A 25,663-nucleotide genomic window follows, 5' to 3' on the forward strand; every position below is an offset into this window, starting at 1 on the left:
AAGAATGGCACATATGCAGAAAGCAGTCTGTACCAAGAAGTTATTAAAAAGAAAGCTCATTGATAAAAAGGGAAGAAAGGAGAAGGGAGGTCTTCGCAATATAGTCAGTGGATTAACTAAATAGGAAAAAGAAAAGAGAAAAATGGGTAAACAGTTCCTGCGACTAAAAGACTTACGATAATTACCTATTCAGAGTCTCTGCATATTGACTTTATCAAGTTAGGCCAGAGGGTGTAAAAGGTAAAACTCCATCCTACATACCCCACAAGGTACTAGACAGGTCAAAGAATTGAATAAACTGTGACACCTGCTCTCAAGTTGCAAGTGCTCAAACAAGAAAACTCAGATATGGCTTATTAAACTCAGCATTCTGGCAAGGTATACTTAGAGACATTCAAAAGAAGCATAGATAGGTAGAGTTATCGGAGATGAAAGGCACATTTTTGATTAAAGAAATAGCAGAGATGACCAAGTAGAATATTAAAGAAAGAAATAGGCCAACACTTAAGTTGATGCTATGCTACACAAAAGTACCACCATGACTAATAGACACGTCTGAATATTGAAGGTTTCCTTATACTTGGGACGTTTTTCACTTCGCTAAAATTTCTTTTTTGTCTTGAAGAGAACACTCTTACACTCTCCACACACACCCTCACGCTCCCACATACCACCACACTTCCCCCCCCCACACACAACCTCTTCTCACACAGCCCACAATACCCTCACACTCCTACACATACCTTTCTCTTACAGACCCCTACACACCTTCCTAACTCATACACCCTCACACTCTCTCCTCTCACACAAACCCACAACTTTCACACCCCCACATAGCTCTCACATCCCCCACACCCACCCTCTCCTATACCAAGCATATCCATACCTCATTCAACACAAATATCATTCTCATATTTCCAGTATCTGTATCTTAGTTCATGTCCCTAAACTCACCACTCAACCACCCCCTCCCCCACAAACACATCACTTTCCCAACTATCTAAATTTTAATTCATCTTTCAAGGTCCACTGAAGTCTCCTTTCCTTCATGAAGCTTTCCAGGCTTCTTTGCCTCTTGATTTTTCTTGGTCCTGAATTTCTTAGTTACTCAGCTAGTATTCAGCTGGTTTCTCAAGCAATTCAGCATTTAAATATAAACTATATTGTAACATTTACTGTTGATTTATATATAGAATTCTCTCCAACTAGAGCATAAGCATAGATCACAGCTTTCTGTTTTCTCTATAGGAACACAATATAGGGCACATAAACACATCCCTTTTGAATGGATGTTACCCTATATGCTAGTCCCCATTTTGATCTAATGCCATCCAATAGTTCCCCAAATACATTCAAATCCCTAATTTCCTTACAGAATTTCCTAAAATCATATTTAAGTACATAACTAAGAAGGCCCTGCCGTCATAAACTGGACATTGGCTTAGGGAATACACAAAAGGCAAGAAAAAATAGTCTCCCTTATCGAGGATACAAAATCAATTTTAACAGTTTTTACAAATAAATTGCAAGAGTATGTGTATAGCAGAATCTCCACATTTAAGATATTTCAGCAAGTAATTCTAGGAAGCACATTACCACGCCAAAAGGGAGCAACTTTACAAAGTTCCCTAAAGGGTATAAAAGTGTAATATTGGAATATTTTCTAATCCTAGAGGAGAAATACAAACTGCTCTTATTAAATTATTATCTCTAAGAGGAAAACATCTAGAAAAACATCTATAAGTTATTAAGGATTGCTTTTAAAGATATTAAAAGACAGTGACAGAAAGCACTGATCTAGGCACAAAGGGCAATATCTTATAATCTTTAGGGAAAAAACTAAAAAAAGAAAAAGAAATTACTAAACCTTGAACAAAAGAGACAAGTTATCTTCCATTTTTTTATGTTTATTTTTGAGAGCAAAAGAGGTAGAGCACAAGCCATGGAGGGACACAGAGAGGAAGACACAGAATCCAAAACAGCTCCAGGCTCTGAGCTGTCAGCCCCAATGGGGGGCTCAAACTCACAAAACACGAGATCATGACCTACTATTCTTTCCCAGGCCAGTCAAATGCCACTACTTCCACATGTAATTCTTTTTACATCTAATCACTGAACATGCTAAGCACCTACCTACCTACTCTAGCAGCACTGAGTCAGGCACTAAGAATTCAGGGACGAATTAATAAACAAACCCCTTACAGATTTTATGTGAAAAGAAAAAACTAGAGAAAATGTCAATAATGTAAGAAGTATAACAATGAGTGAATCAATAAGGCGGTATGGAAACACAGAAAGCAGCAGCGAACAACTTGCTAGGGAGGTCCCGCAGGAACTGCAGCAAGAACAAAATGAGTGGAGTTTGGAAGTAAAATCAAAGGGGGAAGGGGAGAGATTAGAAGTTTTTTTTTAGTGTTATAGGATCAAAGTGGGAGACAGTGAGTGGCAGGAAATGAAGTTGGAAAGGAATAGTCCCAGGGGGTCCTGAATGTCATGTTAAAAAGCTTGGCCTTCATCCTGTGTAGGTGATAAGTCAGTGCAGGGGATTTAAGCAGGTGAGTGTCAGGGTCAAATCTGCACATTCATGACAGATCTCTCTCTCTTAGTTTCTATAGTCTCTATGGTTTCCAGCAAACAGTGTGGAAGACAGGTTTTCTTTTTCCCTGGTGCTTTTTTGTTTGCTTTGTTGCGGGGGGGTGGGGGGGGGGAGTGTCCATTCAAGAGTGCAGGGAAGGAATGGTGGAATGGTCAAAGGGTAGAATACTCTGGTAATGGGGATGGGCAAGAAAGAACAGATTCAAGAAATATTCAGAAGGTAAAATTTACAGGATTTAGTAATTTCTTATATTTGGCAGAACACTAAGAAGTAAATGTTGAAAATGGAACCCAAGTTTCTGTTTCCAAAAGGTTTAAATTTTAATCTTCCCCTTTCTATAATCTTTTTCCTGAACCAACTCCTTAAGCACTAAACATCTCAACTTTAGCTTTCTTCCATTGCTTTACATCCCTTCTCAGCTAACATTCTTAAAAAACTAATTGACCACAGCTGAACCCTCTTCCTCATCTACATGTCGTTCCTCATCTTCCTCATCTTCCAGAACATGGTTCTTGTGTCCACCATTCCAGTGAAATGTCTCTTGCTAAAATTACAAATAATCTCCAGCCTGATAAAACTAGTGGTGACTTTTCACATTCTATCTTATTTGGTCGCTCTGGCACTGCTGAATAGATTTCTTAAAATGATACTATATTTGTTTCCTTCCACCTTTCTGGCCACATCTTAGTCTCCTCTACAATTCTTCCTTGTCATCTCTCCCTACCCTGAAAATGTTAGTGTTCTCCAGTCTGATCTTTAGAACTCTTTATTCTTCCTTCTGCCTAGTTGATTTCATTCCTATACATCTATTCGCTGAAGACTCAAATCCCTCTCCAGTTAAGATCTATATTATCAACTACTTGTTTGATATTCCTATTAGGATAAGCTACAAGTACTTTTTGACCCCAACTTGATGAAAATTTAACAGATCTCTTTATGCTGCAGTTCTACTCTGATGAAGCACTCTTTGGCTCAAAATGGCCCCTCAACAGCCTTCAGCATGAGGATAACACACCTGCACAAGCAAGTCCTTCATGATCTGATCCTGTCCAACTCTGCAGACTCATCACTGAGTCCATCACTGCTTCATGAACTAAAAACTAATGTCTCATGAATTAATTCCAGTTCCTCAAACATTATCCATGCCTCCACAGAAGCTGTTTTCTCTGCATGTGTCTGGCCATTCTCTACTTCCAAATACAGAGACTGACAGCATAGAACCACTGGGAATTTTTATTTAGAAATGCAGACCCTCAGGAGCCACTCCAAACATACTGAATCAAAAATCTGCGTTTTTAGCATTATCTCCAAGTGATCTATATGCATATTAAAGCCTGAGAAGTACTGCTTTAATTTATCAAAACCGTTACTACAATAATGTAGATAACATAGAAAAGGACAAATCCAGCACATGTTACTTCCAGAGTCTTAATCTAAATCATTTCTTTACATACAATGCTGCTGACTGAGAAGTAATGGATTTTATTATTAACTCTCTTCAGACAGTCCCTTCTCTCCCTCTGGATTTAGTGCTTGTGCCACATTGGGGGCCACAGTGGACAATGGCTCCACTGAAAGATGCTCACTCTCTGCCCTGAGGCTGTATGTTCTCAGCCCTTGGAGGCTTCCATAATGGAATGTCTCACCACCAGGAAGCATACCACCAGACTTGACAAAGACAACATAAAATGTTCCTCCCACTCCGTTCCCCTGGTGAATTCCTAATCATGGTTCAAAATCACTTCAAATAGCTTTGAGGGAAAACATTACCTGACTCCCTCCAAACTGAATTAGGCCACCTTTTTCTGTAGTCCCTAGAAACTCTAATATACATACAACGTGCTACATAACTGCTCCTTCACTAATCATTCTCCAACAAAACTGAGTCCTCTAGGGTAAAGGCTGTGTCTTATTCATCCCCATATTCCCAGTTCTCACATATACTTAATGTTCACTAGACAACTAATAAATAAGTCTGGAGCTCAAGAGGGAGATCAAAGTGACAGATATAACTCTGGACATCTACATTTGGTTAAAAATGAGAGATGGGATTACTTCACCAGGGAAGGATACGCAGACTAAGGTTTCCATAAGGACTGAACTCTTGAGAAACAAAAAACTAAAACGATAGGGAGACGGAGTATTGAGGCGGTGAGAGAACTATAGCCAAAAAAACTGGGTGAATAAAGGAACAACAGAATTTCAAGAACAGGTAGCCAAGAGCATCAAAGTTACAGAATCAAGTAGTGATGAATAGTCAAGTAGTCAAGTAGGGTAAGACGAATCCTTTAAATTAGGCATTTAGAACATGAAGGGAATTATTTCACTTACTTCAGGATGACAACAGGTTGAAGAGAAAATAAAATGTACAGATGTGAAGCCAGTGTAGGACAGAAACCTTTCAAGAAACTGGACAGTGAGAGAAAAAGGGAAACTCACATTAATTTACTTAAAAAAAATAGTGAGCACTGGACACAAGAATGCAGTGATAAACACGAAGGCAATAATCCCTATCCTCATGGTGCTTTTATTGTAGCAGCACTAAATTCAGGAAAAAACAAAGCCTCGGTCTCAAAAAGACTAGACCAAGGAGAATTTGAAAGGCATCCTTTAGCTATAAAGTCCTAAAAGATAACCAAAGCCTCCAAACAAAAGAGAGACAAATGCCCTTTGGTGCCTAACACCATTAATTTTAGTAATTAATGTGTCAACAGTGTTTTCATTACATTTTAAGTTTCAAAATATGTATTATGTTTTAGAGTATAAAGTTTATCACTCAAAAGTGACTATTTCCAAACAAAAACTTCATATTCCTTTTATAACCTCCCCAGTACCTGGCCTACTAAGGAGCACATAGCAGGTACCCTTTAAATATTGGCTGATTTCAATTATAAAGAAACAGATAAAGCATATTACAATATTTGTTTTTCTATAAATTCAGTCACTTAAATTCAAACCAACTCCCTATAGATTTATTAGTTTATACTCCTTGCTTGTCACCTTTTATTCATTCTTCCTAATGTAAGAAACACAGAATAAATAAGGGATTTCCTTTTCTTCCTATTCTCTTCATTACCATTCAGTTTTCTGCAGGCTAACCTATAAATTAAAAGTTACAGTAACAGAAAAATTAACTCCTTAGATTTTGCAAAACAAAGTATGCATATTATCTTTTTATCAGTGTATCTTAATATGAGCAAGGCAACCACAAATCCAAATGCCAGAACCATTCATACTTATCTAATATGTTCTTTCTCACTCACCCAGCATAGGTAACAGGGACTGAGTCAGCAATAACCACTACTACCATTAAATTATTTTCCAAATATCAGTCAAAAAGAATCTGGATTTGCTTTCTTCTATAGAAACAGATTTCAATTAATTCATTCTCTCTGAATCAAAATAGAATCATTTTTAAAAGATGCATTTACTTGGATCCTTTCATTCACTAATTTCTCAAATGATGATCAGAGCAAATGATTTCTGACTTACTTCTGATTCTGGCTCATTGTATAACCAAAAGGAACAACTTCTGTTTCTCAGTCTTTAAACAGCTGTGAACGTTTACTTAAGCAGTGGAGAAAGCTCTGCTTTATCAGCTCCAGAAACCATGGCAGAACATCAGAAACTCAATTTGATAACTCAGCATTGTTTACTGCACCAGAGGTTTTAAGGGTAACAGCAGCAGCAGCTACTGTCAGGGTGGGAACACGGGGCAGGAACCTCAGCAGAACAGGCTCAAAGAAAATCACACTGCCCTGGAATTGGTAACTTCTATTTTAATACAAATCTTGAAGTATTTGACTCAATAGGATAGATTTAAGCCCTGCAGACCACGGTAACATACCCTGGTTCTGCAACTTATTTAGGTAGGTAGCCTTAGGCAAGTCACTCTCAGGCTCTTAATCTATAAAATGGGAATAATATCTATCTTGTAAGGTGAGTCACACACAGTATCACTAAAACGTAAAAGCCCTTAGCCCAAGGCCTACAATAAGTGGTGGCTATTAATAATGGCAGCTTTACCAAATGTTAATCATGAATAACATTACATTTTTACATAATGACTGAGCTACGACATAATTTGTCAGCCCCAATTTGGCCAAAGAATGTAAAAGTGTAAAATTCAGGACTCACCTAATAATGACCCCTTTAGGAAAAAAATTTAACCATTCTTCATCAAAAGCAAAAGTGACTAAGAAAAGCACATCTGCAGCAACCAATGGCAGGATTTACCTACAGCAACAATGAACCTACCTATGTGGATTTGTGGTTGCCACCAAGCTGTCAAACAAGACCAAAACACCTCAGCCCTAGAATTAGAGCTCATTTTGGTGTTTCTTCCTGCTGTACTGCTACTGCCAGCTCCCACTTCCCCACAGAGCACATATTTCTCAGAGTGCACTACAACGATTATTTACAGAACAACCACATCTACAATTGACTGCAAAGACTCCCCCACTAAGGGTGGGAAATGGCAGAGGAAGATGAGAAAATAGTTGGTAAGCATCCTTTACTTTTACATAAGAACACTGAACTTAAAAATAAGGGTTTAAGCTCTAGCTCCACTGATGAGTGGATTGAAGCAAATTCTAGAGCTCAGGGTCTGACTTAGAGCAAACTAAAAAACAAAACAAAACAAAACATGAAACTTCTTTCAAACAGATGCAAATAAGATCAAATAGGAACATACACAAAATCACTTCAAAAACTATAAAGCATTAATAAATGAAAGTTCTCTTCCCAGAAATGTTGATATTCAAAGGCTAAAAAAATCATGTAAGATACACTTTTGGAAATTTCATTTCCCCTAACACACTCACTTCCTTTTTGTCTTCATCTCATCTTAAAAAGATTCTGAGGTGCTCCCCTTTGGAAATATACTACTAAATGACACACTTCTTCATTCTTTTTATAGTTTTCTGAAAAGATCCCCCCAAAATCTCTTTATAAAATACCACCAAATTACAAAACTGAAAATGTTAATATTCTTCCCTGAACCAATTGATGTTCTAGAGTTAAACCAGAATCCAGTAAATATACAAATAAATATAACTGTTATAAATAAAATAAACACTATTATATCCTGAACAGCACGGCCATCTGCAAAAGTATAGTTTCTCACTAAATATACCAGAATTTCCTCAATTTTAGATTCTAGATTCTACTCATTCATCTTCAATGAACAGTTCAGGCTAGACATCATGCTAGGCAAAAAAAACAGTAAGCAGCAGTTGTTGTTTTTTTGGTTTTATTTTTTTAGACTTAATTTTACTTTAGAGCAGTTTTAGGTTCACAACAAAACTAAAAGGAAAGTACAGAGACATATAGCCCCTGATCCCACACATACCTAGCCCTCCTGTATTATCAACGTCACTCACTACAGGGATCCATTTGTTACCAAAGATGAACCCTGATACATCAGAATCACCCAAAGCCCATAGCTACCTCAGGGTTCACTCTTGGTGTTGCACATTCTATGGGTTTGGACATAACCACCATTAGAATATCATACAGAATATTTATTTTCACCACCCTCAAAACACCTCTGTGCTCTGCCTATTCATCCCTTCAACCCCTGACAACAAATGATCTTTTTACATAAAGTCTCCAGAATTTTCCCTTTTCCAGATGTCATATAATTGGAATCAGTATGTATGTAGCCTTTCCAGATCAGACTCTGTCAATTAGTAACATACATTTAAGCTTCCTCCATGTTTTTTCATGACTTGATGGCTCATTTCTTTTTAGTGCTGAATAGTAACAGTTCATATATCCATTCACCTACTAAAGGACACCTTAGTTCTTCCAAATTTTGGCAATTATGAGTAAAGCTGTAAACATCCACATATAGGTTTTTGTTTGGACTTAAGTTTTCAATTCCTCTGGGTAAATACGAAGGGGTGTCATCGTTGAATCGTATGGTTACAGGATATAAGAAACCACCAAATTATCTTCCAAAGTAGCTGTGCCATTTTACATTCCCAATGAATGAAGAGCTCATTTTGTTCTACATCTCTGCCAGCATTTGGTCGTGTCAGTATTCGAGATTTTGACCCTCTGAATAGGTATGTAGTATCATCTTGCAGTTTTAATTTGTATTTGCCTGACGACTTACAATGTAAGAGCATCGTTGCATTATGTTTATTTGCCATATGTGTATCTTCTTTGGTGAGAGTTCTGTTAAGGTCTTTGGCCCATTATTTTTTTAATTTTTTTAATGTTTATTTAATTTTGAGAGAGACAGACAGAGCGTGAGCAGAGGAGGGGCAGAGAGAAAGGGAGACACAGAAGCTGAAAGAGGCTCCAGGTTGTGAGCTGTCAGCATAGAGTCTGACACGGGGCTAGAAGTCAAGAACCATGAGATCACGACCTGAGCTGAAGTCAGACAATTAACCAACCATGCCACCTAGGCGCCCCGTCTTTGGCTCATTTTTAAATCTGGTTGTTTGTTTCCTTCTTGTTGAGTTCTAAGAGTTCTTTGTTTATTGAGGACAACAGTCTTTTATCAGATATTACCAAATACTGCAAGTATTTTCTCCCAGTCTTAGCTTTCAACTAACGTTTTCACTGAGTTACTTAGAACGCTTACTACATGCCAGGTATCATTCAAAGCACTTTACATATATTAACTCATCTACCCTTAATAACAAATATAAAAAGTATATTTTATCTCCATTTTCCAGATGAGAAAAATAACTTCATCACAGAGCCAGAAAATAATGGAGCCGAGATACAAAACCAGGCGCTCTTATACCTACCTTGAGCATTAAACACTAGACTGAAAGACACTAAAAGAATTCACTGTCAGCTGGTACATGGACACATTAAGAAGCAATTCGAATACAGAATATGGCAAACACTACCAGAGGACCAACCTACAGGGCTAAAAAATATTAAGTCCAAGTCTTCACATACTGCTAGTTGAAACTAATTCTATACATAAATTAGTAATTCCCATTGCAAAATCAAAACTCCCAACTCAACCTGAGAAAAATTAACATATTTTTTATGTCATTTTCCCATTCAATTACCCAGGTATCTATCTGTCTGCTATGGTTTTGTTACTTTTCTAGTTAAGAACAACAGCCTTCCTATCAATCTTTTTCTCCCCAAGACAATTCTAAATCAAGTTAGAGATCAGAATCATCCTAAATTAGTTTCTACCATACTTGCTAAAAAAAAAAATACATAAGAGAAACAGAAATGTCTTAGACATTTAATATAACTTTTAACTACTTAAAATGGGTAACTAAATCTGGACTAACCAAGTATTGCTTAAGAGAAGATTTTCCTTAATAACTGGAAAGGAACTATTTTCAATTAGCAGCACATCAAAGCTACCAGTCTCCAACGCCTAGACTTCTGCTTGTAACACGATTAATAGCAGTCCCTATTTTACCTATACCCACTTATAAATCGCCACCTGAGAATAGCCAACCCATTCAAGTGGCCAGGTGGCCCTGCTACTTGGGTTTCCCTCCTTATTCTCCTTTCACCTAAAGACAAGATTGTATTACTCTTCCTCACTAAACCTCATCCTCTAGTCGTTGTTGTTTCTGGTGTGGACTCTGGTGATGAGGTATGAAAGAACAGGACTAACAGTAAAGAGAGGAAGAAAAGAAAAAAATAAAGACAAACTGACAGAGCCCCCTCTTTTCTTACACATCCTATCACTCTTCATACAGAGCTCCTAACCATTTTCTTCCCGTGGCCCTGTCCTAATACCTAAGCCAATGCCCTGTCTCAAGAAATCTGGTGAGCTGCCACCAATTAAGATATCTTTTGTCCTCTGAAACACAATGGAAGTCATATGTAGCTTCTTTCCCTACAAGAAAAACCACATGGTATGATAGAAAAAGTGCAGTCTAAAATATAGACAAGGTAAGTGTCTGTATGACTATCACTTTGAAGCTTATTAGTTTAAGATCCTGCCTTCTCATCTATAAAACAGATAACCACCTCATAAAGTAACTTGATACCCAAAACACACTGTAAAGCAAGCAGTAAAGACTTCCTTTCCATTTTCATTTGAGTCTCATATACATTAAGGGGAGAGGTGAGGGGAAGATCTCAGGATTAGTGTCTCAAACCCTTATAATACAAGTTTTCAAAGTTTCTTGACTACAAACCACAGTAACAAACATATTTTTCATTATGACCCAGTACATATGTACTTATAATCACACACATAACCAAAGTTTCACAAAATACTACCCTTACTATGTATGATCACTCTAATATTTTCTATTTTCTTTCTTCTCTCTGCTCCCCTTGGAATCCTTTTCCCTCCATGCCCTCCACCCTGATCACATACAGAAAGCTCTTTTTAGTCCTATCATCATACCATCACACTGGAGCCCCAGGGAGCCAGATACTTCTCAGGATGCAAAGCCTAGCAGGTAAAAAAAGGATGAATCCAGGAAGAAGGAAATTCTGTTTGTGCTGGAAGAGTCTATCTTTCTTCTGGTCCAATAAAGAATACTATATCCATATCCTCTCAAAAACAGTGTTATTGCTGGGGGGGCGGGGCAAAGTTGTACTGCTGGAGTAAAGAACGTTAGAGGTAAAAAAAAAAAGGATTGGATATTAGTCTAGGAACTTAACCAACACATAACACAATGATCCCATAAGAAAATTCTTTCTGGGTTCCAAACAAAGTTTTTAAAACATAAAATATTTCTAAATTGGGAGAGGATTGCTATTTATACAATGTCCTATGTCAGAGGCTGGCAAACTACTGCCTGTGGGTCAAATATAGCCTGTAGCCTGTTTTCTTATAGGCCCTGAACACCGGTTTTTACATTTTTATTTGGGCAAAAAAAAAACAAAAACCCAAAAGAATATTTTATGATACATGAAAATTACATAAAATTCAAATTCCATATTTATAAATATAGTTTTATCAGAACATAGTCACCTTGAGGGTGCCTGGCTGGCTCAGTCAGGGGAGCATGTGACTCTTGATCTCAGGTTTGTGGATTCAAGAACCCAGTCACATTAACTCATTTGTGTATTGCCTATAAGTGTTTTTGTGTTAAAATGGGCAGCAGATAGGTGCAAAAGAGACTGCCCAAAATATTTTCTATCTGGCCTTTACAAAAAAGTTTGTGAACTCCTTGGTATTTGAAAGCATTCAACATTCATTCACAAATACTGTTTAAACATTTTTTACTTGTCGGACACAGGGGAAACTACAGTGAATAAGTCAGATATGGTTCCCCCCTCATAAGTATTCATGGAAGGCAAGTGAAAACAAAAGCTAGGAGGAATAAAAAACACTTGGTTTGTTGTAGGAACAACAAAAATGGCAAAATATGAAGTTAGAGAAAGGCCATATCAAGCAATGCCTTTAAGGTCACCATAAGGATTGTACATCCCTCTAATATTTTACTGTATATGTAGCTGCTTATAGAATTAACCCCTTTATTCACAATGTAAAGATAAATAATGTCTACTGATGAAGAATCACAGAGTCTGATTTAAAACTATTATATTTCACTTGAACCTAGAATTCTATTGCTTGCCTTTAAAATATCATTGCATTGGAGGTTCCTGGGTGGCTCAGTCGGTTAAGCATCCAACTCAGGCTCAGTCATGATCTCACAGTCCATGGGTTCAAGCCCCACGTCGGGCTCTGTGCTGGCAGCTCAGAGCCTGGAGCCTGCTTCAGATTCTGTGTCTCCCTCTCTCTCTGCACCTCCCCCGCTCACTCTCTGTCTCTCAAAATAAAGACATAGGAAAAAAAAAAAAAGTTTAAAAATCACTGCATTGATTACAGATATTTGGAATAATATCTCAAATTTTAAAAAGTTTCAAGTGTATCTGTGAGTGTGCTGTGTTTATGTACATAGCCTTTGATCATCACTGTACTCCTATAAAGTAGGTGTTATACATAAACTCCATTTTACAGATAAAGGTTATGGAATTTTCCCAAGTTCACACAGCATATTACACATGTGATAAAAATAAATAAATAAATGAATAAATAAAGGCCCAACACCCAATTTTCTCCCTAAGAATGTCTGCTCTTTCTACTGTATCAGTCCAAGAACTGCATAATTAATTACTTTCACTGAATTTGAGATAAAGGACGTTCTTACTATTTGTTTTTGAGAAAATCATCCTTTTAAACCAACAGCTACATTTGTACCAACAAGATTAGCTTTTATTTCTAGTAACTAACCCTTACTGACCAACAATAGGTTTCAATGGTAGAAAATTCTATCATCTGTAATAGACTGGGCTCTTCTGATTTCTTCTGCTCTCTGGCTTAGTGAGCTGATATCTTTCCCTATAATGAAAACAAGACCAGATATTAATTTTAAAAAACTATTTAATCAAAGCTGCTAAATATATGTTGCTAGCTAGGAATTGTAATTCTTGGTGTGGGGCTATTCTCAGGCTGCAGTAGTGAAAGGCCAAATCTGTGGATAAAAGATCAAAATTACCCTTCACTGATTCAAAAAGTAAAAAGTATAACCAACACTCTTCTTCTCTGACCCTAGTCTTTTAATTTTACTCCATCCTTCAGAAGTGAACATAAGCTTGAACAGCTTATTCCTCATAAAAGTCATTCTGATAGAGAATAGTTACTAGAAAAAAATAGTACCTGACAGTCTGTTAGGCCCTCTCAGCAGTTAATGCCTCCTAACTTAATTGTTTCTATTATTTCTAGCCCTCTCAGCAAACAGGCGGTCTCTATTTACATTTTAACAAACAATTAGTAATTAATTTCCTAATTCAACACCCAAACCAGGCTTATGTATCTCTAAAGAAATAAGGAAGAAAATAAAAAAAAGGTCAGCTGGTAAGATTTGTTATATAATAATTACATAAAATAAAAGGATGATCAGGAGCTATTTCATCATTTTCCGTGTCACACAGAAAGAGGTTTTACTCTACTTCTGAATGGCTACTGATCAAATTGCTTTACTATTACCATGTCCATCGTGTATAAATTAATATCTCGCAACTGCCTTTGCTTGTTATTTACCATTATTTTTTAACTTTGACTTTTCACTTCTCCCCATACCATTTTAAGGTGTACTTACGTAACTAATTTCAGGTCTTAGCTTAAATAATAACCATTAGCAAATTCTATTCACAAATAATGCACTATGAAACTTCACTACCAATTAATACAAAACCTAGCAAACCAGTTATTTTTCTAGAACCATTTAGTTTAAGGTGATAATAAATAAAATGGCCTATAATATTTACAGGGTGAAACTACACTTCTTTATAGAAGGTGGCTTTAAAAAGATCATTAGCTTTACCTGTTTCCATAATGAAAGAAACCAAATGAAAAGAGGCAGCCACTATTATATTTTTAAATTCAGTAAAGTTTAAGGTTTCTTCTGGTTTTATCTCTGTGTAATAATACAGTTTTTCCTAGTCAGAGATGATGCTGCTGAACTTCTGCCAATATAGAGTTGATTTCCCTGTGCCAAGCACCACCTCCCCCTCCTACCAACAGTAGAGGCTTGCAATCTTTCACAGATAAAAATATTCAAGCTGACTACTTAAAGTTAGAGGCCACAGACCTGAGTAAAAATAAGGACCCATAGTATTAACTACTTATCCTTTCAGCCTTTAAGACCTTGATAACCTGTAAAGCTATCAAATTCCTAAGAATTAAGACACAAAATATGCTGTTTCTACTTCTGAATCTTCAACCATACCAACAATAAGTATATTACATGTTTAAAACAATGAAGAGGTGAACTTGCAAATATAGGCATATGAAAAGGAGCAAAGTCAAAATTTCACAGAGAACTAGAAATGCTTAGTAAATAAGAATATGAATTAGCAGATGTACAAAATCTAAATAAAGAAACTTGCCACAAAAATTCAAAAAACTCTGGCCTGTGTTTTATTATCTTTTTTTAAGAGTCTTCATTTTTTTAAGATGCTGTATTCAAAGTTCTCAGGTGCACAATAAGCCTATCCATTTCTTTTTAAGAAATAAGTAGAGCAAATATGAGATAACTGAAAATCTGAGAACAAGACTGGTTAAGTGTCGGCAAGCTTTAGAATACAGAGAACGTTCCACACTAGAGGGGGTCTTGGTGAGTCTCTCTAGTTTAGGTTGATTGTAACAACTTCCTATAATCTCACCTCTTCCTTCACCCCTACATGTCTCCAATATATTTTCCAGATAGCTGCCAAAGGATCTTAACACAGAACCCAGATCTAGTTCCTCCTTAAAACGCTTTGCTTCCCACTGCCCTTTGGGTTTTATTCTAACTTCTTCCCACATTAGATCAAAGCCCCTGCATGATCTGGTCCCAGTCTATCTCTCCAATCCCAAGCCTGCATTCACTTCTTCAGGCAGACAAACATTTACTGAGCTTCTTTCTACACTGTTCTGGAAACTGTGCTATCCCCTGAGGGTACTGTAATAAAGACGCCCCTCTTAGAGTGTACACTCCAGTCATGGAAAGTGCAGACAATAAATAGGTAGATAAACTAAGTAACTAGAGATTTGTGGTATGTGAAATAAGGCAAATAAAGAGTTACCCTGTCAGGGCCCTGTTTGCTTCTGTCAGAAATCCTATGATGATTTGTAATTATTTTTATTCATTTGGCTACTTATTTTAAGACTATAAGCTCCATAAGCACATAATCATATCTGACTTGTTCAGTGCTGCATCCCAAGCACTTAGCGGTGTCTAGCATGTAGTTCAATATTTCTTAATAAATGAATACGTATTTCATCCTCTTTAATTTAGCAATGAGTAAAATGAAATCTTAGTGAATGCCAAGGTCAAAGAAGAGTAAGTGGCAAAGTAGGAATTTGAATGAGACTCTTTTAAGTTTTAGTCCAAAATATACCACATTCAAAATACTGATCTCAAAACTTAAATGATTATTTTTTCAAAGCTTGTTAACTGTTACCCTAAAGAAGACTTAAGAATCATTCAAGACTTTACTTTTAGATGAAAATTTTTTAAATTTTTTAAATTCACTTAAGGTTTAAGTGAAGCTAAAAAAATATTTTAAATTCCAATAAACAGAAATAAAAATGTACTCCAGGGGGACCTGGGTGGCTCAGTCAGTTAAGCGTCCAAATTCGGCTCAGGACAGGATCTCACAGTTCATGAGTTCAAGCTCCGCATCAGGCTCTTTGCTGACAGCTCAGAGCCTGAAGCCTGCTTCAGATTCTGTGTCTTCCTCTCTCTCTGCCCCTCCCCATGTCATGCTCTGTCTCTGTTTCTCAAAAATAAACATTTTTTTAAAAAAAATTTTTTAAAGAAAATGCACTCCAATGTTTCCTTTTACTGCATGCTAGAACAACGAGACCTTAAAGAATTCTTCATAAAAAAAAAATATCTTGTCTGAATGTTCTAGGAATTTTCTGGCTCCTATTTGGCACTCTTTGGTGATACTTTCTTTGGCTGGATCATTTAGTCAGAATATCATTTCATATTAACTGATAAATAATTTACCAGCAAATTAAAAATATCTCCCAGGAAATGAATGTATATTTTTAAATGTTTTATACATTATACTCTTAAAAAAAGACTTAATAAAGACAGGTTAGAAGCTAATATGTGTATGCAAGATATACTATGAACCACCTACTATTATGTGGCATATTACTTCATTTAATGTGGTTTACAAATTTAAAAAATTAATCTAGGAGTTTTAGAAACTTGCTAACATCTCATAATTTGCCCTGTCCCATCTTCTTAAACTAATGCTTTAAAGCAAGCTTGACTTATCATGCATAGTTATAAAGATGTGAAGACCAACAGATTTTTCCTAATGAAGGTTTCATTTCTACAAAGTATATATTGTAAAGTTAGTAATCCTAAGTAGAAAAATTCCTCCCTCAAAGCTTTTATATAGATAGGCTTATTTTTATTACAATATGTAAAGATGGTTCATTTTTCAAATCTTTTAAAAAGCAACCACTCCCTAATGGGAAATTCTAATAATTATCTTATTGCTATACTTCTCTTCAGCAAATTAGAAAATAAAATGATTCCCAATGTAACAACAGCTACTAAGAAAATAGTTAACTGAAGAAAAAAGTGCTTTTATCTAGTCCAAAAGAATGGTATTGAAGAAGTTTAGGATTCAGACATGAACAGCATATACCAAGTCAGAAAAGTTTCTAAATCTACTTATACAGAACTATGATTTACTGTGAGAAAATGCCTCATGAAGATTTTGAAGAACATAATTTGGATGGCCAGTATAAGCGATAACTGCTATTACTATAATCTGACCATTATTTAAACCCAAACAACATACTGAGCCACAAGTGCTTAGAATTCTATACAATGAAGACTTTTCTATCATACAGTGTCTCTGTCCCTGTAAAACACTGTTACATGTGCTTATGTTTTCTATGTACTCTTATTATTCCAAATCTATGTCTATATTTTCATTCATGCTGATAATCTAAATCCACATCTGTCTTTAGAATTTCTTTAGTTATGAAAATGCATCCTATTTTCTTCTGGCTTATTTCCTTACCAATTTTATTTAGCAGTGCTACCATCCTACTTTAATCTTCAAACTGCTCTTCTATATTCCACATATATTTGAAAATCCTGAAGATCTGTATCATCCACTGCGATCTCCTCTTATTTTGAATTACTTTTCATCTGATTTAACCCCCTCGACTGAGATTGTTTTAATTCTTCAAGAAATTATAAACATTCTTCTCATTCATAAATCTCTTCCTCAGATTTAGCCAAAATTCCTTCATTTCAACTTGCTTCCATCCATGGTCAAGTTTACTGTCAAATGCTCTCTGTGTTCCTGATACTATTTTGTGCCTTTTTCTTCATAATAAGATGAACATCCCTCTCAACCAACTGCCAAGATTTTTTTTTCCTATTATTAGGATCTATATCCTCCAGCAAGCCTTTCTGAAATCAAAAAAAAATTTTGAACTCTTCAAAATTACAATCTAATTTTGTTTTAGCACCTCACTGTGTACTTAATTTATCCAGTGAATCCAGAAGAGAGAAGAGCTCAGCCAGAGCAGGTCCATGTTCTCCCTTGGAAAGAGTTTTCCCTCTATTCTGTACCGAAGTACACGTTCCCCATTGTAGATTAAATAACGAACACATTTTTCAATGCTTATATTTTTCACTGCACATATTTACTTTGTAGCTTCCTTCTCTAGTCAGAATATTGGGTGGAGAGAACAAGGAATTGTTGAACTAGGAATAAGTTGAATAAGGAATTGTTGAATAGGTCGCTATTTCTTAGGAGTTCAGAAGCCATTAGTTGATCACTGAATTAATGTATCACAATTTTAAAAAATTAGTGAAATAGAATATAAAAATAAATAAAAGTCTTACACATAGTACGGGTTAGTTCACAAAAATATTTCTAATACATATACACATTTATGTTTATGAGAATGGAGTCATGATGCAATGTGTATTTCTTATTGAGAGTTATGGACAAAAGGGCTGAAAGTCACAGAAGTTGATGATCTCTAAGATGCCTTGTATATCTATGCAATTCCAATTACATTTAAAGACTTAGTCTAAGGATCAGAAACGCAGCATTTAAAAAAATGAACAGAACTTAAGAATATCCAAAAAAACAACCAGCAAAATCATTTTTTCTTAATAAAATATCACTATTAAACACTAACTTTAGAATTATAGAATCATAAAGCTTTTAAAGGAGGAAAAAAGTCCAGAAATAATCTAATCCAAGTTTACTGCTTTAGTACATAAAAGGAAAACTCAGGCCCAGAAATGAAAAAATTTCACTTCACTCTTTCACTAAACATTTGCTCAGCACCAACTGTGTGCCAGATTCTAGGACTGGATCTGTAAATAGAGAAAAGAGGTCTTCGAAGAGCTCATAGTCTAAGGTGGATATAGGGAAATAAATATTTGCAATAATTGCTGGAATCAAGGTCATTTAGAAAAATAGAAAGCAACTAGCTCAATCTGGGTTAGGTGGCAAAAAAAAAAAAAAAAAAACCTGTTTCTAAAGAAGGGATACTTCTCAGTCTTAACAAGGAGTTAGCCAGGTAAAGGATGAAAAAATAACATATACAAAGGTACCATACTGATATACAATAAAGAGTGACACATTCAAAAAACTGCAAGTTTGTATAGCTGGAATAGAGGACTCATAGTAAGGAAGAGCCACAGCGGAATACTTTGTATTTATGTGGTATTTAGTCTTCAAACCACTCTCTGAGGTAGGCACTGTTAATATCCCCATTTTGTAGATGACAAACTGAAGCACAAAAAGTGTAGTGATGTGCCCAAGGTTAAACTGTGAAGCCAGGACATAAACCAGAGAAATCTAACTCCCTTAGCCAATATACGAAGAGGTTAAAGAAAACAAGCAGGAACCAAATGATAAAGCACCATTCTAAGTACATGCCATTCTTAAGACTTTGGATTTCAGACTAAAGGTGACTCATAGTGAAACATTTTAAGCAGGAGTGACATATTTAGATTTATTTTTTAATGAAGTCAGTCTGGAAGTCATATGTGGATGGAATGGAAGAGGAAGTAGTGACAAGAACCTAGGTAGTCTTAACTAAAAAAGTACAACAATAATTCAGGTAAGAGAAATGATGGATGAGCTGGACAGTGGCAGTGCTGGCACCAGAACCAAAGTCTACTGACATCATGACCACATTCTTGTCCAGTATCTGTAAGAACCTCCAATTTTTTTCCTCTAAGCCCAACATTCTAACAGTTTTTTAAAAATCAAACCTCAAAGACAATAGCATTTCCTTTAGACCCTGTTATTAAACAAAATGTGACTACTAGATGCATTTGAATATATGAAGGTGTCTAACAGAAATCCAGCTGGAGAATGACTGAAAGCCAACTGCCATCTACAGTAGTTTTCTTACCTTCTTGACTTCTCCTTCTCCTTCCCCTGTACACTATTCCTGGAACTTCCATGTTCAATAGTCAATTTGAAATCAATGTTCTGTCTAGACATGACTATCATAACCTAACAAAATTAAATCTCCCACAGAGGAAGTCTGATGTGGTCCTAGCTGTAGCCAATATATATATTCTCTGGTCTGGTCAAATTTTGGCTTAAACAGAGATGATGAATGAATAATACCATTAGACAGACTTTGTGAAAGTAGCAAAGAGTTAAAGAAAACCAGAATATTAAAAAGGGAGTAAGAGCAATCTACAGTTTAGGTCATTTGATTCCAAGAGAGTAACACTACTCTCAAGTGTGTGTGTGGTATTCCAGAAACCAACAATTAAAAGAAAAGTGGAAAAGACTATCTGGTTAATTCTCAAACCTCCTAAATTGAACCTGTTTTCATTTAAACCATGGGTGAGTCCTCATGAGCCACCCCTGATGCTAAGCAACAAGTGGGTTCCACAATCAAGCAGCCTATAGTTTAGGGAAGTACATAGGGACAAGGGGTGGGGGAGAGGGGAGGAGTAAACAAAGTAGGCAGAAAGTGGAAAGGGAAACATAACGAAAGGGAACTGAAGAGATTATGAGTTACAGAATATGGAATAAAAAGTGAAGGAGAACTAGTGACCCCAATATCAAACATTGCTAATCATACCCTGACAAGTCAAACATAAAGAGAGCATGAGAAGACAAATTCAAATCACAGACTTCTGAGACACCAGAGATGAGATTTAAGAGTACACTACTTACAAAAGTAAAACAGCAACAAAATAGTTTTAGAATCTAATGAAGGTTTAGAGATTATTAAAATCTCATTTGGTTTAGTTATGCCTTACTTTTCATGAAACAATGAGTCTGGTAAACCCAAAAGGTAAAAATGTCAATAGTAGCAGAGATATGTATGAACGGGGGAAGTGTGTTACAAAGATAGTATGAGGCTTATTTGCATACTTTTTGTGGGAGAGATTTCAGAATTTTTCCTTTCACTGGTGTAGTGCTACTTAATACTTTTTCACTTTAATTCTTACCTGGCTGGGTTAACTGCCTTAAAACCAGAGTTCAAAACAAAGTAAGCACTTATTAATTATGGTCAAATTTTAACCTTAAAAAGGACAAGGGTCTGTGATAGAGCACATAAGATTAATAAGGAGAGCCTAAATGAGCCTAATGATAACCAAAACCCAGCCAATGATTCTCCAAAAAATAATGTAATTAAGAAACTTCTAAAGTTTCTTCGAACTGGGGTGCTTCGGTGGCTCAGTCAAGTGTCCGACTCTTGATTTCAGCTCAGGTTGTGATCTTCGGGTCATGAGATGGGAGTCCATTTTGGGGTCCACGTGGAGTATGGAGCCTACTTAAAATTCTCTCTTGCTCTCTCTCTGCTGTCCCCTGCTTGCCTGCTCTCTCGCTCTCTCACTAAAATAGTTTCTTCAAATTAAAGTTACCTGAATAAGAAAAAATATCCGTTTTAAAACCCCTGAATTTATACTTTGAAATTTTCCACAGACATGTTAACAGTAAACATATTTCTTCCATATGAAACTTAACAAAACTTTCAGGCACCATGTTAATCTCTCTTTCTCTCACACATAATCCTGCTGCTACCACACAGTCCGGACACTGATTTTAATAAGGATAAAAGGAAATATCCTTAAAGATGATTATTACAGCAAAAAGACTACTGGATCAAAAGCAATTATAATTAAACTTGATACCCTGCCCAATCATTCATCCTATTCATGAATATAGAGTCTTCATGGACTCTCCATCATAGCAAAGTGATTGGAGAGTTTATTCATAAATCAGCAAATATTTTCATTAAAGTATAAGAAGATGAAATAATGCGTATACCTCTAATCTATTTCTCAAATATAATCATTCTAATTTTAAAAGATAAAGAAAAGATAAAAGTTCTCAATACAAGGTCACTTGGAGATCAACAGCACATACTTGTAAAATTTGGATGATTGTGGGAGGGAGAAGCAAAGCCCTTTTACTAATATACCAATGCTTTCAAAAATGAAGTTTAAAATAAGGCTTCTTATTGTCAATACTATTGACATTTTGAGCCAGACAACCCTTCACTGTGGAAGGTTGTCCTGTTCATTATGAGATGATTAGCAGAATCCCTGCCCTTTAACCACTAGATGCTAGGAGCACACCCTCCCCCACAATTGTGACAAGGAAAAATGTCTTCAAAGGCCTCCTGGGGGAGAAGCACAGGGGCAGGGAGCAAAAGACATCCAGGCTTGTGAACTACTGTCTTATAATATAAATAGAAAAAAATTCAAAATGAACTGGTAGGAGAGGGAGTTTGTTTTGTTTCTCTTCTGGTCTTGATGTTCCAACATATTATATTTGAATTTGATCACAGACTAGATTTAAGAGATTCTGCCCGTAGAAAACAAACCATTTAATATCTATCACTTGTTAGCCAAAGTTCAGAAGAGTCCCAGAAGATTCACTGTACTGCCAATTCTCCCTCCAACTGCACATACACTCACTCACAGAAACACACACACACACACACACACACACACACACACACACACACACACACGGTATTGCCTAACTGAAGGAAATGCACATAATTACTTTATTTCCAGTTCTTATTTCATGGACTATATGGACCAGACTCCTCCAGCTCTCACAGAAATCCAAACAAATTCTCAACTTATTCAGTGAAACTCAAATACCAACAATAGCTGCATCATTCTAGGTAGGATAAACCTAAGTACTACAGCAAGTATTAAACTCAGCTTCATAGTTTAAGGAATTGTGAAGAAAGATACAAATTAACCACAGGCTTTAAAAAACATACAAACAAAAATCTAAGAAATAGATCTGTGTTTTGAAACAGAATCTGAGAAAAGATAAAGAGAATGAAAAAATTCAAATACAAAAGGAATCTGAAGGCATTTGAGGATGAGCGGAAAACTCAAAGATGTTTCCCCTGGAATTACAGAAAGAAATTACATATTTGGCCATATTCTACAGGAACAGTCTGCAAAATCAGTCTCCAGTATATATACCACAGGATGGAAACTGAAAAATCAAATCCACAAAATGCTAAAGAAAACAGTAAACATCCATCCTAAAAACCTGAAATACAAGAGCTCTTTACTACTATTTCTCATTTGCTTAAAAAAATAAATAAATCAGGTATCCGGAAATAAAAACAGACAACTTGAAAAATGTTTTAATTCTCATAAAAATAGCCATCCTCATGCTTTCAGCATGCCAAATTATGTATTGCATAGAAAAATCAATTAGGAAAAGAAACATAATAATTTTTAGAGTATATTTGATTCATAACAAAAACCTTTTTAAAAACATATTTTAAGTACTACAAATCTTCATACATAAATATGGATTAAAGTCTTTCAGATGATTTCAATGATCTTCAACAGAATTATATTTTAGTTCAACTAGGAATTTTATTTGAAAAAACTATTCAACAACATTTAGTACCAGTTTTATGTAATCCTGTGTGATATATATATATATATATATACACACATACATACATGCTGTAGAGCAACAAAAATACTGTATTTTAAAACCTTAGTTATTAGCCTCCTGGCCCAGTGAAAACGATCCTACAAAAAACTAATGCTTAATTCTTTTCACTTCAAACCAAGCAGAGGAAGCTGTAAGATCTGTAGCGACAGCCTGCTTTTCCAGCAGTAATACCTTGAGACTGCTCAAGAATAACCTCCTTCACCAATTAGTGTGACTCAGGTGGGTTTGGGAGGGAATAATGTTCACAATTCCTTGGTCAGTGGCCATGATGCCCCTCCTCCTCAAGGGCAGGAGATCAGAGAAAGGGATTTGAACAAGAGGAGTTTACCAACCAGAACATACAGGAACACAGGATAAAGAGTACTACCGGAAAAATAAAAACTACATAGTTAAGTCATGTCACAAAAGCAAGAGGTTTAATGTTATCAAGGTATTCTTTCATTTCGCAGACACCATTGTTTATCTTCCTCCCCAAACCGTGCACAAAAAGAACTGTCAGCCTGCCTTAAGCATGTTCCTTCTTCCATTTAAACAGACATGATTCTTTGGTTAATCTCTGGCAATGATCGCCATTTCACAACACATTTAGCCCACCCGGAACTGATCAATACCACTACAGACATAAGACTAGACTTTATCCATTTATTAACCACAAGGAAATGTACCATTCAGCAAAATTCTATACATTACAAAAGATTCTATTAAGGGGAGGGAGGGTTGGTAGGATGGACACACACACACCACAGAGGTACACAAAGAAAAGACTAACACCCTCTAATTTCCCTGTAGCAAACGAGATAAAGACATGGCCATGAAACCTGTCAATTCGTTTTCCCCCCTATAATTCTCCGCCACAACCTAGTAACTGAATATTGAATTTTATGATAAACAGATCCATTGTGACTTTAAAATTGTTTCATCTATCAAACAAACTCTCCTGTTATGTACATTCGCACCTTTGAGCTCGATGTTATATTCATTTACAGAATTTCAAATACAAAGGACTAGATAGTTTTCCAACCACTGGTTGCAAGCATAGAACGTTCTCACAAAATCAAAATTTCAAATATAAAAGGACCAAATTATTCTTCCAACCTTGGGCCAAAACCTATTTTATGGTTATAGTGTATCTGACAGTATGAACAATCTCAAATGGCTGCTCTAAACCAAAAACAATGCTTCAATACAACGCGTTTAAAATAAGTATTCCGTAGGTAAGCAAAATCTATGCCAGAAAAGAGCACATAAATGGTGGTTGAAAGCCAGCACATTAACCAACACACAGCGGCATACCTCTTCTGCACTGGGTTATTGTTAATACTCCAACAACAACAACTACAACTATTTTTAACACTGCTGGACAGTGAAGTTGAAGAAAACGTAAAGGGAGACCCAGATGAAATTGCTGATATGATGCATTGTTTCTCACGGTCAAAATTAAGTAACAGCCTTGATCTCTGTCGTGATAGTCACTGGTGAAGCACTAATTAAAAGACGATTAAAATAAAACACCCTTCTGGAGAATGCCACACTAAATGACATTCTAGAAAACGCCTTTCGGGTCTCAAACCTTTGCATGGATTGTCACTTGTGGTATCTGTGGCTTAACTGCAACCCAACCAGCGCTGTCATCCAGTGTTATGGCCACAAACCATGACTTTCTCACTTCCACAACAGAGCAGTCACTCGTATCAGTAAGCCAACCTAACTCTAAACGAGAAAGATTCACGGAGATTGCCAGATCACAACCAGACCTGGGGCGTCGTAGCCGAGGGGCTCCGGGTCGGGGGAAACCTCCCCAGGCTCCACAGGAGCTCGCCGACCCAACAACAACCGCGGCCGCCAGCAGCGGCGGCAGCGGCGGCAGCAGCAGCAGCCCCGCCGCGCCGCGCTCCATGCACCTACCTGAAGAGCAAGAGATAAGAAAGACGGCAAACGCCAACTTTGCAGCAGCTCCCATTTTCCCGAGGCTCCGAGGAATCCGTAGGAAGTTCTCGCTAGATATCCAGTTCCCTGGGTCTTCCTCGGAGACAAACCTCCTGGTGTAAAATCAACCGTCATAAAACATATTCGGAAGCCCCGACCAAAAAAACGTTCACGGGGTTAAGAAGAAAAAAAAAAAAAGGAAAAAAAAGAGAGAGCACAACAATAAAAAAAAAAATGCACCACGGGGGAAAAACCGCCACACACACGCACAACACACAAAACCAAACAACGAAAAGCCAACAACAACAAAAGCGGGTTTAAATCACTGTCAAAATCACTGTCAGCTCCGCTCGCCTCTCGGGTCTCTCGGAACAAAACGCCAGGCTGAGGCGACGAGGAGGCGGCGGCGTCCGCTGCCGCCCGGACAGTCCGGGAACCGAGCTGGGTCCGACGTCCGGACCGACCTTCAACCCGGACACCCAAAGTCCGCGGACCACTGACGGCCGAGCTCACGGCCGTGGCGGCCGAGGCAGCTGCGGCGCAGGGAAGGAGCAGCGGGCGGCGGCGGCGGCAGCGGTGCAAGCGGCGGCCAAGTTCTGGTCCAGGCTCTGGCTCCGGCTCCGGGCTCCGGGCTCGGCCGCGTTTTCGGTCCCCTGGCCTCCGCCGGCCCCGCCCCCCAGACTTCCGGTTCCGGCCCGAAGCTGGAAGCCAGGCACCGCGGAGAAACGCTCC

The 25,663-nt window shown here is 37.0% G+C and overlaps 1 protein-coding gene across 2 annotated transcripts in view; it reads right to left on the reverse strand.

Annotated features, from left to right (window-relative positions):
* Window positions 1-25,157, reverse strand: part of ACVR2A (activin A receptor type 2A) — a 79,099-nt gene extending 53,942 nt beyond the window's left edge. For both annotated transcript variants that reach the window (XM_029934622.1, XM_029934623.1), the window contains exon 1: window positions 24,911-25,157. In XM_029934622.1, the coding sequence (XP_029790482.1) occupies window positions 24,911-24,965 (55 nt within the window). In that variant the 5' untranslated portion in view covers window positions 24,966-25,157. The remainder of the gene's footprint in view (window positions 1-24,910) is intronic.
* Between the last annotated feature and the right edge of the window lie 506 nt (window positions 25,158-25,663).

The sequence above is a fragment of the Suricata suricatta genome, chromosome 3 (genome assembly GCF_006229205.1).
Source record: "Suricata suricatta isolate VVHF042 chromosome 3, meerkat_22Aug2017_6uvM2_HiC, whole genome shotgun sequence".
Classification (NCBI taxonomy): Eukaryota; Metazoa; Chordata; class Mammalia; order Carnivora; family Herpestidae; genus Suricata; species Suricata suricatta.